Raw genomic sequence first — 22,879 nt, forward strand, 5'->3', positions numbered from 1 at the left:
TCCATGATTTATCTTCTGTATAACACATGAAAACTGATCAACAAGGCAAAATGATCTAATGTGACGTTTTCTTGTAGGGACGCTTTGACTCTAGCAGCCGTGATTACACTGACATCTGTATACGTCGGGTTTGCCTTCTTTGCTATCATGGGTCACGTTGCTCATCTGCGTGGTGTGACTGTAGATTCGTTCCAATACTCAGGTATTTCCTTGATTTCCTTGTTTCCAGTTATTTTATTCATTGATCGTTTCTAAATATACTGCGATGAATACGAATGAGGCAACACCAAAGCAGTATGTTGATGGAAATCGCCTGTGTCCTTGTTTATTTCTTGATACAATGCACGACCATTTATAGGAAATTAAAATGTCACCAACTGTCTCGTTGATGATCTACCACAGCTCAAACACGTTTGACAACATCAGCGCCATTTAAACATATGTACCAGTTCAAATTACTTCGTTTCACACATCAGCCGCTAGTGGACAATCATAAAAGCAAGACAATTTCCATGTGTTTCGGTAGCATCTGGATAGTATATATCTGTCAGCATTAATACGAGGTAAAACCGCCGAGGGGAAATGTATGTATGAACATCAACGTCCTCCGTTTTGATGAATGGAATTGTGTTTTAATTAAAACAGGATACAACCTTGGATTCATCGCATATCCAGAAGCCGTGGTGTCACTCCCCTTGCCTCAGTTGTGGTCGGTCTTGACCTTCTTAAATTTGCTAACACTAGGACTCGACTCTCTGGTAACGTATAGGTCCGAAATTAATAGCTTAATTCAAGAAAGAAGTAAATAAGTAAAAACCATTAGAAGAAAAAGGTTCTCCTCAGATTTCATTTTCATTGTCAGTTTATGCCTTGGACATATGCCAAGAGGCTTATTTCAGACGTTTTATGAGTCATTTTTTTTTAAAGCATGAATATAAGCAAGTATTGATTCCAAGCTGTACCAGTAGATGTAGACAAAGCGTTGCAAAATGCGCGCAGCTGTCATCGCTGATCAAAGATTTCCTGATATATAAAACATTCTAATGAACTTGGCAATAAAAACATGTTTTTCTCATTCTCATAATGTTGGTAATGATATGAAGTCCAAACCTGCATGTACAATACAGTAACGCGATAAGTGTGAGAAATTTCATCAAGTCCAGCAAGTTTCAGAACTTTACTTTTAAACTTCACAATGATATTCAAATTTTGATATATGCAGACGCTCCAAGTGGCCCATACTTAATGTCTTGCTTCAAACAATAAATCTCACAGGCATGAGACGTTCAAGTTTTTACGTACATGTCGATTAGATATCCATCTTTAAAATCGAAGAAACTGGATATACGACTAGATGGTGGTTGCTGTGTTAAGAATACTACCAAAATAATATATATATAATCGATATATAAGTTGGAAACCCATTTCCATACAGTTGCCATGCTATGAGATCGCAGTAACAGCATTATTAGATAAGTTTCCAAGCCTAGCACGCCGACGTTGGGTGATCATCCTGATGATCCTGGTGCCATGTCTCCTACTCAGTCTTCTCTACATGACCCAGGTATATATCACGAACAGTCCAAAAATACTTAAGAGTGTACAGAGAAATGCAACAAGAATTCATGAGGTGTGATATCTAACTTTCACAATATTAGAAAAACAAATCCCTCTCAACGTCAACAAATCAGTTGATTGTACAAATCCTTCTAAAATATGAGTGTTTGTCTGCTTAACGCCTCACTCGCCTGATAAAAACACAAACTCTATAATGTTGAAACTGTTTTATGACAGGGGGGAATGTACATGCTTACACTGGTGGACTGGTATGCGTTCTTCCCCTCAGTAGCAGTTTTTGGCATGTTGGAATGCGTTGTGGTCAGCTGGATCTATGGTAAGCATCTTGTTACTAACTAAAAATGAGCCTCAATTAAAATGAACACATACAGAGAATAACTCTAAACGACAATATTCCTTCGGTGCCCAAGGAATCAACTGAATAAGAGATCGTTTTGAGCTGCCTCATATAGGATATTGCAGGTTATGAGATTATGCACTCTGCCGATATCCGTGTACTTTCAGAGTCGGTTATTTGTTTTAAGACTGCAGAGAGTCATCAAATTAATGTGCGGGAAGACTGTCCCAAGGGTCATGACCTTCAGCCTGAAGTTCATCAGCCCAGGATTCCTTCTGGTAAGTGGCCCATCTAGATGTTTCAAAGTTTATGTCGCTGTGTGAATGTCATTGTTGGCGAGTCTATATGTTGTAGGGATGGAGTGTTTCCATGTTGTTGTGAGATGATAAGTCCATGTATGTATACATAGAAATGCATTTCTCGACTACACTGGTTGAGTTGCGTGTGTTCCCTTTAGCCTTCATTTCAAAGTGCACAACACACCACCACAAATATTTCGTCATACCCGGAATCATCCTTCTTACAGACCATCTTCTGCTACTCCCTGTACTCTTACCGACCCCCTAACTACGGAGACTACATCTACCCTACATGGGCCACGGGACTTGGATGGATGATATCTTTTGGTTCACTCTTACCATTGCCTGTTGTCTTCTTCTGCATGGTGTACAAAACAGAAGGAAATACAATCAGAGAGGTAACGCCATTGAGAGCCGTGTATAGAGAGACTTGTTGAAAACAGTAACCGGGCTTAAATGCTCACATGTAATACTTACATGCTTGATTTCAGGACATGTCAACACCAAGTTGTTTCCCAATTGCCTATGACTGACTTAACTTTACCGGATGTCAAAAGGGGTCCAGGCTAATATCTCTTTTCCTGGTGAAATATCCACCGGTCTATTACTCCTGGCAAATTACAACCCGGTCCCCCACATTTGAAAGTGTCATACGTTATTATAATACCATAAATGTAATAATATCTATTATATTAATAATATGATAATCAGCTATATGCCTCATTTTGTCCTATCTTGTTTGGGCTACTGGTAACATCTTTTATGCTCTAATTTGGCTGGTTTGTTAATGCTTTTTGTGCATTTCGTTGTTCATATTCTAGTTATTGTCGTCGGGTAAATTGTGATATACTAACCTCACGGACGACAGAAACGTGGCCTCGCTTTTTTAACATGTCACAAAACAAGAAACTCAGATTTAGGAAATTTAACAATCATATGTGGAAAATTAATGGATTAACAACATTCCGAATGATGAAAGTGTGAACCACAGATATGAATAATCACTAAGTGTACGATAAAAGATATTTAAAAAAATCATTTTGGTGACGTTTCTTTCGTCCGTGAGTTTACATTTCCTTTTCTTTCCTTTTTCTCCAGAAAATACAGAAGTCGCTGGAACCTAACATACACTGGGGATTATCTTCGTCATCTGAAAACACCACGGAATTGATGCTATAGTTCCAACTCATTTTATACCCCTTTCGTATAAAGGGCACATCGCATTTTGGTGTTGTTGTTTTTTATTACAGTTGCTGGGAAATAGTATTTCCGTAGTTGCCATATTGAGAAAAGCCTGTAATATATTATCCATTAAAACAATAATATTGCACAACAACAATAATTTCAATGCTGATCGCACAGTTACGTTACGCAGTATTTATATTAGTGGTTATTTAGTGGTCATGAATTGCAGTATGCAGAGGCTACATGTTTTCACGACGGCATGGGAGGTAAGGGCATGGGTCTGCTACAAAGTTAATGCGCTGCATGATGTGTGATCGTAGGTTCGAATCCCAGATTACTGGTTTATCAACATTATGGCCGTATTTGATTCACCACAAGGGTGACCGCCTGACACACACAGACACACACACACACACACACACACACACACACACACCATGGAATCTCGATGGTTTTTCATTTGCTTGTAGAAGTTCTTCATGTCTATTACCAAGATAGTACCTACTAAAGGGATATTCATTTAAGATGAAATACTCTTGCAAAGATTATGCACTGTCCTTTTCACATTTCAATCATTGTCGTTGATCTCGAAGTCATTATCGGTAACGATATTATTTATCCTTAATCCTCAGCTTAAATGGATGCAAAATTGCTTATGCTTCGTTCATGTCACCCAAACCAAGAAGCCTTGTGCCAAAGAGATCATCAAAACATACAAAGGATATTGTTAGCGTTAACGGCAAGGCTCTGCTCTCATGCATGTGGTAGCTACATTTGATCATCACACTGTTTTCAGAATATTCATAGAATGTTCGTAATTCTTATAGATCGAGCTACTTCGAACATCCTCTGGTATTTCGAAAACAATGTACAATGGTTACTTGAGGGCGTTTTTCTCTGTTTCAAAGGATATGCTTGAGGCTGGCTACCTATAATGGGTGTTTTCATAAGTTTCATTGATCTTCAGTGCAAGCAGTCATGCGTCCCATAGATCACATGAACATACAAAGCATATCTATAAATTTGAAAGCGTATACACTGAGCATATACATGTTGTAAACAAATTAATTTGTATTCAGCTGATCAGAAAACAATATGTGATTGCTGTTAAGTGGCAAGTGACTATTTTACGAGTGCTCCTACTACTTTTCAACACGGGTTTTCTGACCATCCTTTGGCCATGTTAAACAATAACACTTTTTTTTCTGACACTTTTTAGCAATTTTCCTATCATGTCACGGTTACGTGTAAACAGGCCTCTCAATGTAACGGCGTACCAGAAAATCCAGTGGCACAATCCAGTGCTTGAGCACGATATTGAGCATGGAAAAGTCACTATTGATTTTACTGATAATAATACTTGTTGACTGACTGAGTTTAGTTTTACGCCGCTTTTAGCAATATTCCAGCAATATCACGGCGGGGGACACTAGAAATGGGCTTAACACAACTGATAATAATAAGAAGTTAACTCAAGTGCTCATTTTGATGAACTGATTACATAATTGTAATTTGCGTCTGCTATGAAAAAGTGTAGAGATATAAGTGCTTTTACGTAATCACATGCTAATAGTAATGCAGTTTTACGCCGCTTTTAGCAATATTCCAGCAATATCACGGCGGGTGACACCAGCAATGGACTTCACACATTGTACCCATGTCTGGAATAAAACCCGGGTCTTCGGCGTGAAAGCTACCCCACCGCGTCTATACATGCTTATAACTTCTAGCTCTGGTTTTGGTAGTGATTTCATATGGTTGTTTTTTGGTAATGTTTTGTCGTCTCTAATTAAGGCTTCGTGCAAATGAACCTATCAATGTAAGGACGTACGAGAAAATCTAGTGCTTTGAGCATGATATTATTATCATTATCAACAACGCATTTGCTAATTTTGTTGACACTAAGAATGATAATTGTGATTTGCATCTGCTGTGAACAAGTGTATAGTTTTTACTGCTTACATAGTGACACACATACCTCTGTTTCTGGTAGGTATTTCTTATGACTATGGTAATGATTTTGTTGTCTCTTTTAACATTAATCTCAATGACATGTACCTTCGTATTTAATACGAACCATATTCTTAGTTTAAAGATTGTTTAACAGATAAGTGAAAAGGCCGTGAAGGGGCTACTGTCGTATCTGCCTGTGGTTTTCCATCCAGTCTAGGTTTGTTTCTCATATGCAGCATGCTTCAATGCTGTGTTATTTAATGTCTTCACCAGATTTGAAAATAGAGGCAGATAAATAGTGGTGTAGTAGTGATATTTTTCAATTGTTGATACCTACCTACGTGACCTTGACAGAGGTGTAGCACGATATTGGTTACAGTGACATCATTAACTACACCAGCTGCATACGAGTCGTCCTAAAACCATCTGATTGTTGACATTGATCATAAATATCCCTGTCATGCAACAAATTCCCTAACGTTATTTACCTCATATTAAACAAAACTGTATAAGATGGTAGATGTTGTGTACGTATGGCAAACCCACTGTACGAGATTAAAGTGCGATTAACAAGTAGGTTGACTACAAGTGACCAGTTATCGGTCAGCAATATACAGAGTAACGTCTTCATGTGGTAACGAACCTACGCATCCTTGTTTACGCAGTACAGGAATGTAACTGCCTTAAGCAAGTGTGTCATTCCTCAACGAGAATGATGTTCGAGTGTAAGTGTATATACTTAAAAGTACACAGCTCTGTACGATGATAATGGTCCCAGAGATAAATAAACGCAGGCCAAATTCATATTATGTCCTTGCTTACAGTTAACGTTTCTTTGAGAGGCATTTTAGAAGTTGTATAGATGAAGGAAAACCAAGTTCTATGGACAGTCAACTTCTTTATTGCAATGAGTGCGACGTTTCGGGGTAGGTACTAAAACTGGTATCACTTGCTTGATAACGGTGGTAGTACCTACACCGAACCGTCGCACTCATTGCAATACAGAAGTTGACTATCCATAGAACTTGGTTTTCCTACAGTGAACGTTCATTGTATCCCATGCCATACAATAAATAATGTTGTAAACAGCTTTCCTCAAATGATAGTCCTTAAAACTGAGGTCCTCCCCATCTGAGCTGTTTTTGCAAATAAACTGTCTTAAACAAAGACTATTAGAACACATTGTATTTAAACATGGATTCGGAGTCGGATTGATGCTCTAAGTGGTTGTTTCATTTCCCTAATCTTAGACGTCTTTGAACGGATATATGAATATTGCTTCTTAGAAATAGGCATCATACCCTCGACACTTCATGTAATGTAAATATTATCATTAGCCTCAGTTTACTTATTGTGGACCCTGTTGAAACCCTTCACCTTACGTTGTGTCAGATTACCTGACATTTGATTCCAGGGTGTAATCAAAGATTGTTTCCCCGAGGATTTGATGTGATGTTGGCGATATATAGCCTGTTTTTATATTACGTGTTGTCCGAATAGTACTATTAGTTTTAATTTTACATGCTAGTGTTAATTCTGTCTATTTGTTTTACTGTGCGATGACGACAGGTTCTATATTGTACACGTATTGCTTATCAATGTCAAATTCGTTCTCGTCACGATATGGCTGAAATATTGTCGATGTGACGTTAAGTATCTACCTTCTCGCTTGGGGTAATGTGAGACGAATAGAGATATATGCTTGCTCTTTTTATGGTCTTATTCTTTGTATACTAGAGGTGAGGTGAAATTGGGTTTTACGTCGTGCTTGAGAATATTTCGCTCGACGACGTGCATGCGTGTGTATGTGTATGTTCGGCTGCTTGTACTAGCCAAGACTGAAGCTAGTTTTATAGTGCTAGCCCACTGAGATACCATGCCGCAGTGAAGCATGAATACCCAACTCAGACACAGTATCCTGACTCCGAGCCGACCAGTCCTTGTTGTACCCATTAATGCCGACAGGGACCAACAAGTACCATATTTCAACGTATTTTGGCATGACGCGGTCGGGGATCGAACCCGCGACCTTTCCACTCTCCGGGCGGACGCTCTAACCACTACACCACGGAGGCGGTCTTGTGTACTAGAAGCTTCCTGAGGATCCATTATACCCCAAAACGTCCAAATATATACCCTTGCATGCCCCATCCCTGTACAATATTATCTAAACAGAAACCATGCAATACACTTACAAAATACATGTAACATATACTGAGTCAGAAACTGACAATGCCAAGGATGATTTAAAATGAGTAATCTAAAAGGAAGTTTGAATAAAAGAGAACTAAATTGAACAATCACATTGTGCACTAGTTTTCTCAAAATTCAAATTATGCAATTCATCACACTTCATTGACCGAATGAAATATCTTTTTTTCTAAAGAGGACACACAATCTTTACAAAATTTGCTCTGGAGTTACATGCTTCCCAGACCAGAGGTAGTAATACGTTATAAATATATATGAACAATTATTGCATTTTCTATATATACTGAGTCAAAAAAGAAACTTCACAAAATGTAATTTGAAAAATAATGAATAATTCTTCTCTGATGATACATCTATGTATCCGAAATGGGATCCCTATCTTTCGACTCTAGAAAAACGTTAGCAAAACCCACTCAAACCCATCCATTCGTCGTGCAAATGACGTTAGTGCCAAATCAGGTTGTGCACGTGCAGTCAATCACGTGATCTTCGCATCTTCGCATCGAAGTTTTCTTCATATGCACGTGTTTGCATTGGCCTCAAGAATTGAAAAAACACTTTTAAACCACAGTTCGAACGGTACTTGAAATGCCACGATTGTCAAATGTGCAACGTGAACGTGCCGTTGGCATGTTGCAAGCGGGAAGATCAGTTATTGACGTCGCAAGAGCAATGGGATGCAGCCGTCGTGCTGTGTACTTGCGAGGTCATCTACAACAAACTGGCACCACTTCTGATCGCCCAAGGTCGGGTCGTCCACGTGTGACGTCACGAGCAGAAGACCGTCAAATCGTCCTACGTCACCTACGTGACAGATTTCTGCCGGCTACACGAACCAGGGCTGAGATGTTTAGAGGTCGACTGTCCTCACAGACCATTCGAAATCGGTTGCGGGCTGCCAATCCCCATTCTCGACGTCCATATCGTGGGCCAATATTGACGCCGTTTCATCAACGTCGACTGGAATCGAGTCGTCTTTAGCGATGAATCCAGGTTTACCCTCAGATTCGCGGACGGCAGGCATAGAGTCTGGAGACGACGTCGTGAACGGTATGCCCAATGTTGTGTACAGGAAGTCGACAGATTCGGGGGCGGAAGTTGCATGGGGTGGGGTGCTTTCTGCGGGAACAACCATTCCCGACTTCTGGTCAGCCGTGGAAACCTCACAGCTGCTGCTTACCGCGACCAGGTGCTCACCCCATCAGTTCCAGCATGATAATGCTCGGCCGCATACCGCGATGTTGACACGAAATTCCCTTCAAAACGCTGGAATCAACGTCATGGACTGGCCATCGAGGTCCCCTGACCTTAATCCAATAGAGCACGTTTGGGATGCACTTGGGAGAAGGCTTCGTGGTCTTAGGAACCAACCTCAGAATTTGCAGGAACTTGGCGCTGCCTTGCAAGAGCAATGGCGCAGAATCCCCAACCATATGTTCACAAGCATCAGGCAGTCGATGAGGAGACGGTGTTTGGCAGTGGTGAATGCGCGGAGCGGCCATACACGATATTGAACTGAGAAATTTCGCATTTTTATTCTTGTGACTTGACATTTTGTATACCCATGTTTTGGAAGGGCGGTGTAGCCTAATGGAACTGATTATGGCACTGTCAGTGTATCGAGTACATCACACAGATCTCAGCAATGAAATAATAACAATTTAACCATCTTACCATCTCTTGTTCTTTTATAGTGCCCTGAAGAAAGAATGTGAAGTTTCTTTTTTGACTCAGTATATATATTGAGGGTTATGTGGACGCCTAGCTGTATGCATTTATTACATGCTTTTCCAACCAGACGGGAGAATGTATTTGCCAGTCTCATCAATCAATCACCTAACAACTGGAACCTTTGTCAGGTGGACGTCAGCTAACAATGTCCATAACATTAAATGTATAAACAGAAAAGAAGTAAAATATATACAGCCGTAACAGATGTGTATTGTACATACACTGCTGATTCAGCATGCATATTGTTAACTGTTGATTTTCAAACTGAAACCGAAAATTAACCCGAAAACAAACCGTAAAGAACTTCGTGTGAGACCAAAACACAACAAACAATATTATTTAGTAATTGTATCACCTAAATTTGCAAATTAATGCACTTCACTTCAAAGCTATTACAGTGGCAGTATAAGCGCAAAGGCAGTATACTAAAAAAGCAGTGGTCGTAGCAATAAACACAGGAACAGTAATATTCACCTCAGATGTCAGAATGTAGTGGTAAGACGCACAGTGTTGGATTACCCTAAGCTATAGTGAACTTTAAAGTTTTAACCCTTGTCTACCAGTGCATACTAGGCACTGCTCCGGCCTATCTCAAAGAACTGTTCAAACCATATCTTCCATGCAGACAGCTTCGCTCCAGTGAAAACCAGAGTGTACTAAGTCACTAAAAACTATTTTCGAGAAATTCGATCTTGAAGTTTAGGACAACAATATATTCTGAACTTTTCAATCGAATTCTTTCAAATTTTGCACATGCATGTGATATGTAAAACAGTATCAGAAAATTATATGCTCAATCTATTGAAATAAATAAGGAATTCACGAAAAATGATTGGAGATAGGACACTTGACCAAGGAAAATCGTGATTTTTCTCAAAACCAAAGTATTCTAAGTGTCAAAATACACAGCTAGAACTCAGCTTTATTATTATTATATCGATATTTGATTGTTATTTCTTTTTAACCAGGTTGTATTTTTGTCGTTTAAACCCGTTTTATTTTCATAAGAACTATATTTAATTAAATAAAGCAGAAATAAGAACAGAGTTAAAATGTTCCATTTCCATGATGACAATCACTTCAAAATTGATAAATCTCAATGTCACGTGATCAAATTGTGCTTGCTCATTGGTCAATTGACAACTTAGAACACTCGAAAATTACCAACATGTGATTTTCATGGAGATAGAACAAAGTTTGAGTTTGAAAAATCACGTTTTAAGCTAGATAGCACTGTAAAAAGTTGCTAGAGTAATAGTTTATGCTCTAAAACCTACCCCGAGCATAATAACTCTCATTTTGTCAAAAGTGGCCTTAGAACACTCTGGTTTTCAGGCGACGAATTGCATCACCTAAATTTGCAAATTAAGGCAAATCACTTCAAAGGTATTACAGTGGCAGTATAAGCGCAAAGGCAGTATACTGCAAAAGCAGTGATCGTAGCAATAAAGACAGGAACTGTAAGATTCTCCGCAGATGTCAGAATGTAGTGGTAAGACCCACAGTGTTGGATTACCCTGTGGTACCCTCCAGAACTGTCTACATATTGCAATCAAGCAATTAAATTATAGGAATTAATCATAGTGTATCACGTCAAGATTTTAACGGAATGCATAATGCACATGGTATAATCACGGATTTCCAGTTGTCGATTCATGTGGGTTTTCTTTTTCAGATATGTTTTGTCCTTTACGTCAAATGGAAGCTATTTATCAGAACTGGGTATTAGTTTGTACTGACGTACCATCCACGATGAGAACAGGTACACATGTATTGCAATATGAATATATTCATATATCATCATAATAATACAAGATAATTGGTGCTGCAGATGTGGCAGTTTCTTGCTTTCTCGTAAATGACGTGTAATACACATTTATGCAACTGTCATTGTGATTCCATATATTTACCCAGCCACTGCCATTTCTCTGCCAAAGTCTTCTGGGGGAATTATAACAATTATATATCTTTCCGGAACTGCTATGTAGGGCTCCATGTTCAATTTTTGGCTCATATTCCATCTATATGGCGGCGGTCTGTTATCAATCGAGTCTGGACCAGACAATCCAGTGATCAACAGCATGAGCATCGATCTGCGCCATTGGGAACCGATGACTTGTGTCAACCAAGTCAGCGAGCCTGACCACCCGATCCCGTTAGTCGCCTCTTACGACGAAAACGGGCTCAGCGCATTTTCGGAGCGAAATACTCGGACAACTGTTCGAAAATATGGTAAAGAGATGTAGCTGCCAAACGGCGCCTGTTAGCCCCGTGGGTCCTGCACTTAAAATGAGGGAAATCGGATTCCGGATACCAGAAATTAGGTTGTCATTATACGTGCAGTTTCGGAGATTATTGCTTTGAAAATGGAAAGTTTTGAATTAGTTTTGAATTAACTGCCCTTTGGTATTCAGCCTAGAGCCTTTCTGCGCAAACAACTTCAGCACTTTTGGCACCTTGGTGATATTTAAGGGGTTTCTTAACTTTGGTCTAGGAGTTATGTTTGGTACAAAATACGGCGGAATAATGAATAGTGATAATCCGAACGATTACAATAGGTATAATGCCCTTTAGGCAAGGAGCCCTAATAAATAGCATATTGCAGTACAACTATCACAACATACAAAGTCACAGGATGTAACCTTGCACCCAAAAGGTCTGCTTCATGAGAAGACGCTGTAACTAGGAGGACTAAACCCCGAATTAACCAACTCAGGGCCAATCACACAAATGAATCCATTACAACTTAGAGTTGTTTTGATTCAAACAAAATTTACGGGACAATATGCTTTTACACATGGTAGATTGCGGTTATGAACTTAGAGCAAACTGGGTTTTTTCAAAGTGGACAAAAGCGTTCATAAGTATGCGACCGTCAACTCGTCCTACGTCACCTACGTGACAGATTTCTGCCGGCTACACGAACCAGGGCTGAGATGTTTAGAGGTCGACTGTCCTCACAGACCATTCGAAATCGGTTGCGGGCTGCCAATCTCTATTCTCGACGTCCATATCGTGGGCCAATATTGACGCCGTTTCATCAACGTCAACGTCTGCTGTGGGCCCAACGTCACCTCCGATGGCCCCAGAGAGACTGGAATCGAGTCGTCTTTAGCGATGAATCCAGGTTTACCCTCAGATTCGCGGACGGCAGGCATAGAGTCTGGAGACGAGCATATTGCAGTACAACTATCACAACATACAAAGTTACAGGATGTAAACTTGCACCCAAAAGGTCTGCTTCATGAGAAGACGCTGTAACTAGGAGGACTAAACCCCTGAATTAACCAACTCAGGGCCAATCACACAAATGAATCCATTACAATTTAGAGTTGTTTTGATTCAAACAAAATTTATGGGACAATATGCTTTTACACATGGTAGATTGCGGTTATGAACTTAGAGCAAACTGGGTTTTTTCAAAGTGGACAAAAGCGTTCATAAGTATGCGACACGTTCTATGCCCTAAGCATTCCGACACGCTTTGGATAAATATATATGTGGCATGGCTCTCATTCTGTTTGAGGTGAGGTGAGGTGAAATTGGGTTTTACGTCGTGCTTGAGAATATTTCGCTCATATGACAACGTGCATGGGTGTGTATGTGTATGTGCGCCTGCTTGTACTAGCCCAGACTTAAGCTGGTTTTATAGTGCTAGCCCACTGAGATACAATGCCGCAGTGAAGCATGAATACCCAACTCAGACACATTATACTGACTCCGAGCCGACCAGTCCTTGTTGTACCCATTAATGCCGAGCGCCAGGCAGGAACCAACAAGTACCATATTTTCCCCTCTTTTCGTATGACGCGGTCGGGGATCGAACCCGCGACCTTCCGCTCTCTGGGCGGATGCTCTAACCACTACACCACGGAGGCGGTCATCCTGTTTGAAATAGGAACATATATTAGCATTTCTTCATTTTCATGTTTTTAGTTTCTTAACTTTGGTGAAGATGCCACGTCAGTTTAAATTTCCTTGTGCAGGAGGTTGAGTCTGCATTAACAGTACATGCACCACTCAAATTTTATCAATATCTATTTACCACAAACATTTTCAATGACAATTTACAAAGAAGTATGCTTTTGTTTATATACCAGATGGTAAATATGTGAATACGGGTCTGTCCGTCTACAATACTAACAACAGAGTGCACGGTCAAACCTTATCCGAGACTCTCATGCGTATAGTGTAGTTGACAGATGATCTCTTTACATACGTTAATATTTGCTGTTTATACATATTCACTCACAGTGTGCATCCGTGTTTCCATGTCTTCAATTACCTAAGTGTAGGTCAAGACAGCCGCCGAGGTCCAATGTAAGAAATGTTTACCTCCAACAAGATGAATTACCTAACTTCGTGAATAATTCTGTACACGCCACATCTGATTGTCCTTATCAACGAATCAGTGTGTATCTTCTCCATTCTCACTATTAACCTTTCCTTTATGGTCGTTTGTATTAGCTGTCATATGCTGTCGCACATCTAATCTAACCATAGATTTATTTCCAGACATCTATCCTGTTCATGACCATGAATCCAAACGTGATGTTACCTTACAGACATCAGATATATACGCATGTGTATGAATCCTGCATCTGATTCGTTGAGCCTCCTATCCTTCTAGCTATATATGAAGCAACGGTAACATGTATACATGTATGACATTTACGGAGTGTGTGGTGGTACAATTGATGTCTTCCAACATCCCAGCTGTTTATTTTATGTGTAGCCTAGTGGTTAAAGCGTTGGCTCGTCACGCCGAAGATCCGGGTTCGATTCCCCACATGGGCACAATGTGTGAAGCCCATTTCTGGTTTCCCCCTCCATGATATTGCTGGAATTTTGCTCAGTCAGTCAGCCAGTTTATTTTGTAAAAAGGATTATTGATTGTGTCTAAAAGCTATGTGCTGCTCAACAGCCGTCTCTAAGGATGACACTACTAACGGTGGGAAAAATACGAAGCACACTGCTGTATTTCAGCAGCATTCTCAGCCCTTTCACAATCGCAAATCGCCGTTGTTTATACCTGTGTATGTCCAGATGTGTAGCTGTTATTTTTTGTGTCTTTTCCAGCTGAAATGGAGCACGAGAAGTGGGGTTCCCACGTGGATTACATGATGACACTTCTTGGCTACTCAATTGGAGTGGGAAGCATGTGGAAGTTTCCATACATGTGTATGAGAAACGGAGGAGGTTTGTATAGATCTAGAACCAGGTCAAGCAATGGGAAGGGACTACTGTCTACTGTTTACGATATGTTACCTTTTGATCTTACATATGTTTGTCGATATTCATGTAAGTATCTTTGCTAATTCATATTCGTATTTGAAAAGAATTATTCCATGAGAAGGTCGCACTTTTTGGTGCCTATGAATGGTCCCAGTATGGTAGCAGAAATCATTATTAAAACGGACGTAATAAATTTCGAGAAAATAATTGAAGTAACACGACAAAACTCATTATTTCGAATTTCTAAAAGTATGTAAAACACTTTATGTGACGACAATTATATTGAAATAACGCGGAATAAATTCAGCTAACCAGAGAAAACGTCAACGTGTCAGTTATTGAAATGTACACTGTACTTGAAATACCGCTAAGAAGAAACCGTATAACTTAGAGAGTATAACTGAAATAAGGAAAATACAATTGCAACAAGGACACATTCGAAATTTCGAGTTTTGAAAATAATCCGGAAATAACGAGAAAGTTGAAATTAAGAAGATATAAGCAAAGTAAAAACATAATCAAAGAAATATCGTATCAAAAAAGAATGGAAATGTAAACAATTCAAATGCCGAAAAATGTTGGTTTAGAAAATATATTTAATATAAAAATATAATGTGCTCCAAAAGTGGCACAATTAGGCTTTCGTATTTATCAACATTTTTGTAAAAAGTATCAAATGGCCATAATCATCAGTATTCATGGTTAACGATAACTGTACTTTTATTTTCTTCTTTTCACTTTCAGTTGGAATATTTGGTATTTCAAGTAGAAAACAGTAGATCTGGAAGGACAGCTTGAATACCTGATAGATATCTTTTGACTGATTTGGGTTGCCACCATGGCATCATTCCTCTAGGCCCCGTCCCCCTAGCCCCATGTTGTTACAAGCCACTACTTAGCTAATCAGCTGTACTCACTCCCCTGTAACTGGATTAACTGCTACTAAGCTCGTTCGGGTAGGTGTTGGTTGTGAATTCAGCAAAGTACAGCTTTTGCAACTTTTCCTTGTGAAAGAAATCTTGATTCATACCTGAGTCGTGATTCTCTATTATCTATACCAAGTACTGGTACCTAACGAGCACCAACACCTGACCTAACCAGAAATAGTGACAGGGGAGTGAGTACAGCCAACAGAACAGCCAGGAGAGGGGCTAGAGGGATTAATTTGTAGCTTGTAACAAAAGGGGGCTAGTGGGACGGGGGCTAGAGGTGTGGAGTCGCCACCTTGTGTCCCATTTAGGCCTGTCAGTTTGTTCTACATTTCGCTGGATATTTATTGCTTACATCCAAGCTTGTGATACATTTAGCTGGAAATGTATTGCTCTTGTTGCATTTTGTTAATTATATACTCACGTCTTGAAGGCGCATTCCTGATACCGCTGACTGTTTTCTTGATCATCGGCTCAGTCCCCTGTGTGTTTCTGGAGACTGTGATAGGTCAGTTCTCCCAGAGCGGACCAATCAATGTATGGAAACTGTGCCCACCGTTTAAAGGTAAAACTATACATACGTTTAGTTAATTTATCATTGTGTAAAATTAAAATAAAAGACATTTGTGATATATGAAGGCGTCACCATGGCCGCCAAATGTTCACCGCTTCTCGGTTTTCTTTGTGCGTACGATTCGTAATATCTGCCTGAATTGCAAAATTTAGGGATTTGATACGGAGGTCTAATTCATACTCCAAGTATATCCGTGATCAAATACCCAAGTCCCCTCCAATAATTTCCTTTCCCGCATTTGCAATACAAGAAACCTTTGAAACAGAACCATCATTTCATGTTTAGATCGATACATTAATGTTCAGATGGCAGAAAACGATGGTTCCGGGAAAATATGTGACACGGTTGTTCAATATTTAAGATATTCCCAGAGCCATCCATTGCATACACTGAGCTTAAAAACGTTAAGCATTGTGAATACAGTTTTATATTGTGTGCTCGGTCCTCACTAGAAAAAACTGTTCACGATAACTAAACTTGTTTGGTCAGTATATCATCCCAGATTTCCAAAGACTTATTCCCTGTTACAAAAGAAACACTGATGTAACAAGCTCACAACTGTATCTGGCACAGGTGTCACATGGCATATGTACTGGTAAATAGCGCACAATCTTAAGAATATTTATACGGGATTTCACGCACATCACTTATTTCTTGGACTGTAATTGTCCGTTGTGGAACATTGATACTTTGAACTAGGTTTATCGGATACTATGCCATATTCTTGCCCAGCTCCGATTCACTCGCACTGAGATGTTATACATCTTTACTATATAATATTTAATCTAAAACTTTCTTCACCCTTCAAAGGCTACAGTGCATGTGTGTAGTTAATGTATCATCAATGTGATTTTGGGGAATGGGAATTTCAGGGTATATCAAGGATGTCGCACACAATGACTAATTGCTTATTCCGGTAAATCAATTTACCTCCATGAACTGGAAATAAAGGCACGTGTCTCTTCTAAAATTCCAGTTTTCAACTTTTGAGGTACAATGAAGCCTGATTTTTTGGCAAGACATGTCCGTAGGATATGCCTGAAATACTGTTAGGAGACTTTAAATTTTGACGCACTAACTCACGTGTATTTGAAGAATACATGCCCTTGTGTATTGCTCTGACTACCATCTGTGTTATCCAGGTATGGGAATAGGGGGCGTCCTCATCAGCATATTCTACAGCACCTACTATTCTGCTCTGTTTGCCTGGTTAATCTACTACTTCTACCACTCCTTCTTTCCCAATATTCCCTGGAGTACCTGTGACAACATATGGAACACGCCATCGTGTATATCGTACACCAATGTCGTCGATGACGCAGCTGCCAACGCCACAAATGATTCAATTGCCAATGCAGCGATGTTCATTCACAACTCTTCTGCCGTGGCTAATAGGACCATCGATTTGACGGGAATGACAGCAGCTGAAGAATTCTGGAAGTAAGATGGTATACTACGTCCTTCATTCACGATGTGTGTTCTGGACACCAGGTGGAAGATGTGCTTAATACACATTTCATTGTTCCATTTTCAATGAGAAAATCGGAAACGTCTCTACGGAATTGTAAGGGGGCATTCTTTTTCAGCTAAAATGTGAAACTGGATGCCATATAAGAGAAGTGAGTGACTGAGTGACTTTAGTTTTACGCCGCACTCGGCAATACCCCAGCTATATGGCAGCGGTCTGAAAATAATCGAGGCTGGACCAAACAATCCAGTGATCAACAGCATGAGCATCGATATGCGCAATTGGGAACTGATGACATGTGTCAACCAAGCCAGCGAGCCTGACCACCCAATCCCGTTAGTCGCCTCTTACGACAAGCATAGTCGCCTTTCGTGGCAAGCATGGGTTGTTGAAGACCTATTCTACCCCGGCTCTTCACGGGTCCATAAGAGAAGTATTTTTATAAAGTTTTCATGAGCGTACATAAGACCGATACAGTATTAGTCAACATTTTGTTTGGGCATTAAGAGCACCGTTGATACTGAAATGATGTTAAACAGTTACTTCAAGTTCATATTAAATGATCTTTTTTTAGAATACATGTTTCATACTGATATATCAATTTATGATCAATGTGAGTCAGATGACACTGCTGTGAATCGTCTACTTTTCCACATACATGTAAGATGTTAGAGCGTAATATTTTGAAAAAGGTTCTGAAAACTACACAGTAGCTGGGAAGCAGATAGACAAAATTCCGAGTGAACACATCACTGACTGAGTGGACCCTTAGCTCAGTTCTCTTTTGCGCTATATTTGTTCTGGTGGAGGATCTAGAAAGGTTGTTCTCTAACGTTGTCATTTTGTTATCAGTTACGCAAATAAGCGTGTGTAGTGCATACATGAAATAAATAGATATAACCAAACACATTGACAAATGCAAACTGTTATGTTATGTAATTGAATCTCTGATTATTTCATGTATATGTTACTCCTTTATGTTCAAACAGAGTGATAGAATGCCATTTGCAGCCTTTAGAAAACTGTAGTTGAGGAATCAATCAAAAGTCAGAATTATCCTAATTTCCCATTATCACAGCACTTAAATGATAAACCTCAATGCTTTCTTGTGAGTTCAAAGCACACAGTGGATGTTTAGTAATTGTTCATTACTGCTCGTTCTATCTCTGAGTCACATCTCAAATATCGCCAAATACCTCAAAGAGTACATTACCTCTGTTTTCAACAGGTTAAAGGTCTTACAGATTAGCGACGGTCTGGAAGATCTCGGTAGTATACGGTGGCCCCTAGTTGGTTGTCTCTTTATCACATACATCCTGGCGTTCGTATGTCTATTCCAAGGGATAAAGGTTTCAGGAAAGGTAAAGAAACGATGTTATTTATTGCGCTATGAATTGTTAAACGAGGTCTTTGACGTTTAGGACAACTTCAGTGATCATGATCCAGCATACATGTGCTCCTATTATCAACTTCAGTTTTATCATGTGTTTCTATTGTAACAGGTGGTGTACGTTACCGTGGGCGTTCCTTACATCCTTATTGCTGTCTTCCTCATCAGGGGCTGTCTACTTCCGGGTTCTGCTGACGGCATATATTTCTTCATTTATCCACATTTTGAGAGGCTGTTGGATCCAAAGGTGAAGATAAAGAAATTAAAGGAGCCCTGCTCCACACTATCGACCTACTATGAAATATACAGTCGAATATCAAAGTAAAACTATGTCAGTTAAAGGTCACATGCAACGTAATACACAACTGTGCAGATTCTGATACCTTTCGGTATGGACTAACCGAAACAAATCATCAAAAATGCAAATTCAACTTATAAAGTTGAAAAATAACGCGATGAAAAAAGCCGCGCGAAATCGGAGTTCAAACGTTTCACTAATTTTTCCCCGACTTTTCGCGGGGAAACTGGTTTCAACAGCTGGGCTGCGCTCATAGCACGTGCGCAGTGAAATAGGTTCGCGCAACTTGGAAGCGGGCTGTCCGGTGAATACTCGGTGAAGACTTTGGTGTGAGCTATTTTCCTAATGTTTTGTTGATATCTCACAGGAGCGAGCTTTTTATATGTAATGACAGTAAATAAACTGTTTATATAATTTCATTTGTCTATTTCACCACACGTTCTTCTTACCGAGTCACTTTCTCAGTTCGATACTTAAAAGCAATGTCATTATTTAGCGTTGACAGAATTTCTAACTGTGATATAGATATGTCGTTGTCACAGACAAAACTCAATGTCTTGTTTTATTGACACCTGTGTGTCTGCCTGCGTGTCTGCTAATGACAATATTCAATACACAACTGCGATAACCACATGCAATTTGAACTTAACACCAATCAGGCTATACACCATAAACAAAACGCATTGATTTATGGCCCGAGTTCGGTCTCTGTCACATTATGTAATGACACAGACAGGCAGGTGTGATACTTGAACACATGACATGTTATGATGTCTGTTGATTGCAAAATGTTATACACCAAAAATGAGCATGTATTTACAAAACCCAACATCTCTATATATACACACACAATGAGCCGTGAGGGCGTGAGCAAATGAACCAGCAGTTACACTTGAGTGCACACCCACCCGCTCTGACTGGGTTCGGTATCCCGGCCGCTTCGTTTCTTGGGAAGTAAACCCAAGTACACAATATTGCACTTTTGATTTGCGATTGTACGCTTATAATTTTGTTTATATGTTTTTTCATACCCAGCAATGTATATTATGTGTCATGAATAAGTGATAATTGTGTTTTAATTATGTTTGATTTTTTGGTTACATGTGACCTTTAAGGTTTGACAACTGAGGCCACTTTGTGTTAAGCTGACAAGATCTGTACACAGAGAGATATGTTGCTGGATTCATTCACTGTCTCAAACATTACTATCAGTATCAAACAAGGACACCAATACTATTAACAGGTTTTTGAGACAACTGGATTTAATACAAAATGGATTCTCAAAGTACGTTCGTGTATGTTTACAATTCCAGAAAGTAATCATTTGGGTTTTTTAAATTTGTACTGAAACCTTTCCATATAAGAGGCTATCTTCAGAGATTGGGGGCAATGCATGACGGTTGGATATCATCTGAAGTTGAATGAGAAAACATTACGTGAAGTGCTCAGTGATACGATTCAGAGCAAAACATTTAGACAAGAAGTAAGCGTCTACAACTGTGTTCCCCTCCTTGCAGTTTCTTTATGCATATGAATCTCAGCTCGAGCTGGCAAAATCAAAACCAGGTAATTTGAGCAAAAAGTTTAACTTTAGCTTAAGGGGTAGTGGGGCGATGGGGTAGCCTAGTGGTTAAAGCGTTGGCTCGTCACGCCGAAGAACCGGGTTCGAATCCCAACATGGGCACAATGTGTGAAGCCCATTTCTGGTGTTCCCCGCCGTGATGTTGCTGGAATATTGCTAAAAGCGGCGTAAAACCAAACTCAGTCAGTCAGTCATATTTTTCATCAACCATCAAATACCCAATGCTTATCCACTAATATACGCACCTGAACTTACAATAGTAAGACCCATTCATGTGTTTGATATTTAAGTCTATGCATAGACATTTAGAGTAACAGAAAATAATCACAAGACTGTATGGCAAGAGGGATGATTTCAAATTTCCAGCCTTCAAATTTATCTTCATGTCGAGCAATATTCAAACAGCTCAAGCGTTTGGTGTTTACATTTGATAATTTTGAGTTGCAGTCGAGCCTCTTCTTTTTCCCACGATTGCAATGAACGTCATGAAAATTCGGTAAGGAGTTGCATGATTAATATCTCAGTATAGGAGAACCTATATATTACTCAGTGACAAAAACGTAAGTGTTTTCAGCGGTACCGCCGATGGGACAGGATAGGCTCTCCTTCCTATGGATTCCTAAACATAATACGATACAGTGAGATTTGGCTTTGCGGACTGCCAACAGCATAAAATCATCAGAACTTAAATGTTCAAGGATAAAATGCATTACTTATAATTCTTTCGTTGTATGACGTTCTGTTGTAAAGGAAACTATCCACGAAAGGAATACATACTGATAATGCATAATCTTTCAACTGAAGAAGAACTTTTCGTTTTTGTCTTGTAAATTCAGTTGTCATCAATACTCATCTCCATTTGCAGATTTGGATTGAGGCCTGTAATTTTGCCCTGCTTACAGTCGGAATTGCGTTTGGGTGTCTTCCAACTATGGCAGGGCACAACAAATTCAACAATAATTGCTTCAGGTAGACATTGTGTTTAACGTTAATTTCATGGATTTATTAAAGACGTTTATGATAATGTGAAAATTGTGTCATATATATAACATAGCATATCACATGCAATATTTAAATGTAATGCGTTTCTTCTAGGGACGCTGTGACTTTAGTGGCGGCTGTTGCTTTGACATCCGTATATATTGGTTTTGCCTTCTTCGCTATCATGGGTCACGTTGCCTACCAACGTGGTGTGACTGTGGAGGCATTTCAGTCATCAGGTATTGATCATTTCTAATCATTTCTTGGCCATTTATAATCTGCAATGAAACCTGAGGAAATGATGCAAATCTAGCAAGGGTGCATGCAAGTAGCAAAAGTACCACTGGTCCCTGGCATGTGATCTACAGTCAATTACTGGTAATCTACTGGTAATTACTTGATAGTCGTATATAAACTGAAACGTGGTGAGGTCATTTATACTCTAAGGTAAAAGCAATTTTGTGTGTGCATAATAGGCACTTTAAACGACATGTTGGAACATGCAGTGAAGCAACTGATTCAATATTCGTTCAGTTTGAGTGAAATGAAACATTGTTAAAAACAGCGAAAAGCAAGGATGCTGAAACACACCAGCACCATGTTTGATTCAAACGCCCAAACACAACAGCCTAGTGCATGTGGAAGACAGACTTCCCATCCCGACATCTAACTGCATATCGGAGGGGATTTTGGCAATCACGAATATTGTTCTTTAGCAACGAACACCAATTACGTACATCAAAGGTCACGCCATGGAAAGAATATTATTTGTGCCCATAGGCGTCTGACTCTGATATATTTATTAGTATGACCCATATATGAAAGATATACTGATATATACTGAGTCAGAAAAGAAACTTCACATTCTTTCTTCAGGGCACTATAAAAGAACAAGAGATGGTAAGATGGTTAAATTGTTATTATTTCATTGCTGAGATCTGTGTGATGTACTCGATACACTGACAGTGCCATAATCAGTTCCATTAGGCTACACCGCCATTCCAAAACATGGGTATACAGAATGTCAAGTCACAAGAATAAAAATGCGAAATTTCTCAGTTCAATATCGTGTATGGCCGCCCCGCGCATTCACCACTGCCAAACACCGTCTCCTCATCGACTGCCTGA

The 22,879-nt window shown here is 39.5% G+C and overlaps 1 protein-coding gene across 1 annotated transcript; it reads left to right on the forward strand.

Moving 5' to 3' along the window:
- Positions 1–1,516: 1,516 nt before the first annotated feature.
- LOC124271007 (sodium- and chloride-dependent glycine transporter 1-like) lies at positions 1,517–22,007 on the forward strand. Its single transcript, XM_046706070.1, has 9 exons — positions 1,517–1,564; positions 1,795–1,894; positions 2,083–2,193; positions 14,374–14,493; positions 17,175–17,472; positions 18,729–18,861; positions 19,003–19,137; positions 21,636–21,739; positions 21,866–22,007. Exons 1-9 carry the CDS (start codon positions 1,517–1,519, stop codon positions 22,005–22,007), a joined length of 1,191 nt encoding a protein of 396 aa, XP_046562026.1.
- Positions 22,008–22,879: the final 872 nt, after the last annotated feature.

Source organism: Haliotis rubra, unplaced genomic scaffold (assembly GCF_003918875.1).
Source record: "Haliotis rubra isolate DU_JTF1 unplaced genomic scaffold, ASM391887v1 Scf1566, whole genome shotgun sequence".
Lineage (NCBI taxonomy): Eukaryota > Metazoa > Mollusca > Gastropoda > Lepetellida > Haliotidae > Haliotis > Haliotis rubra.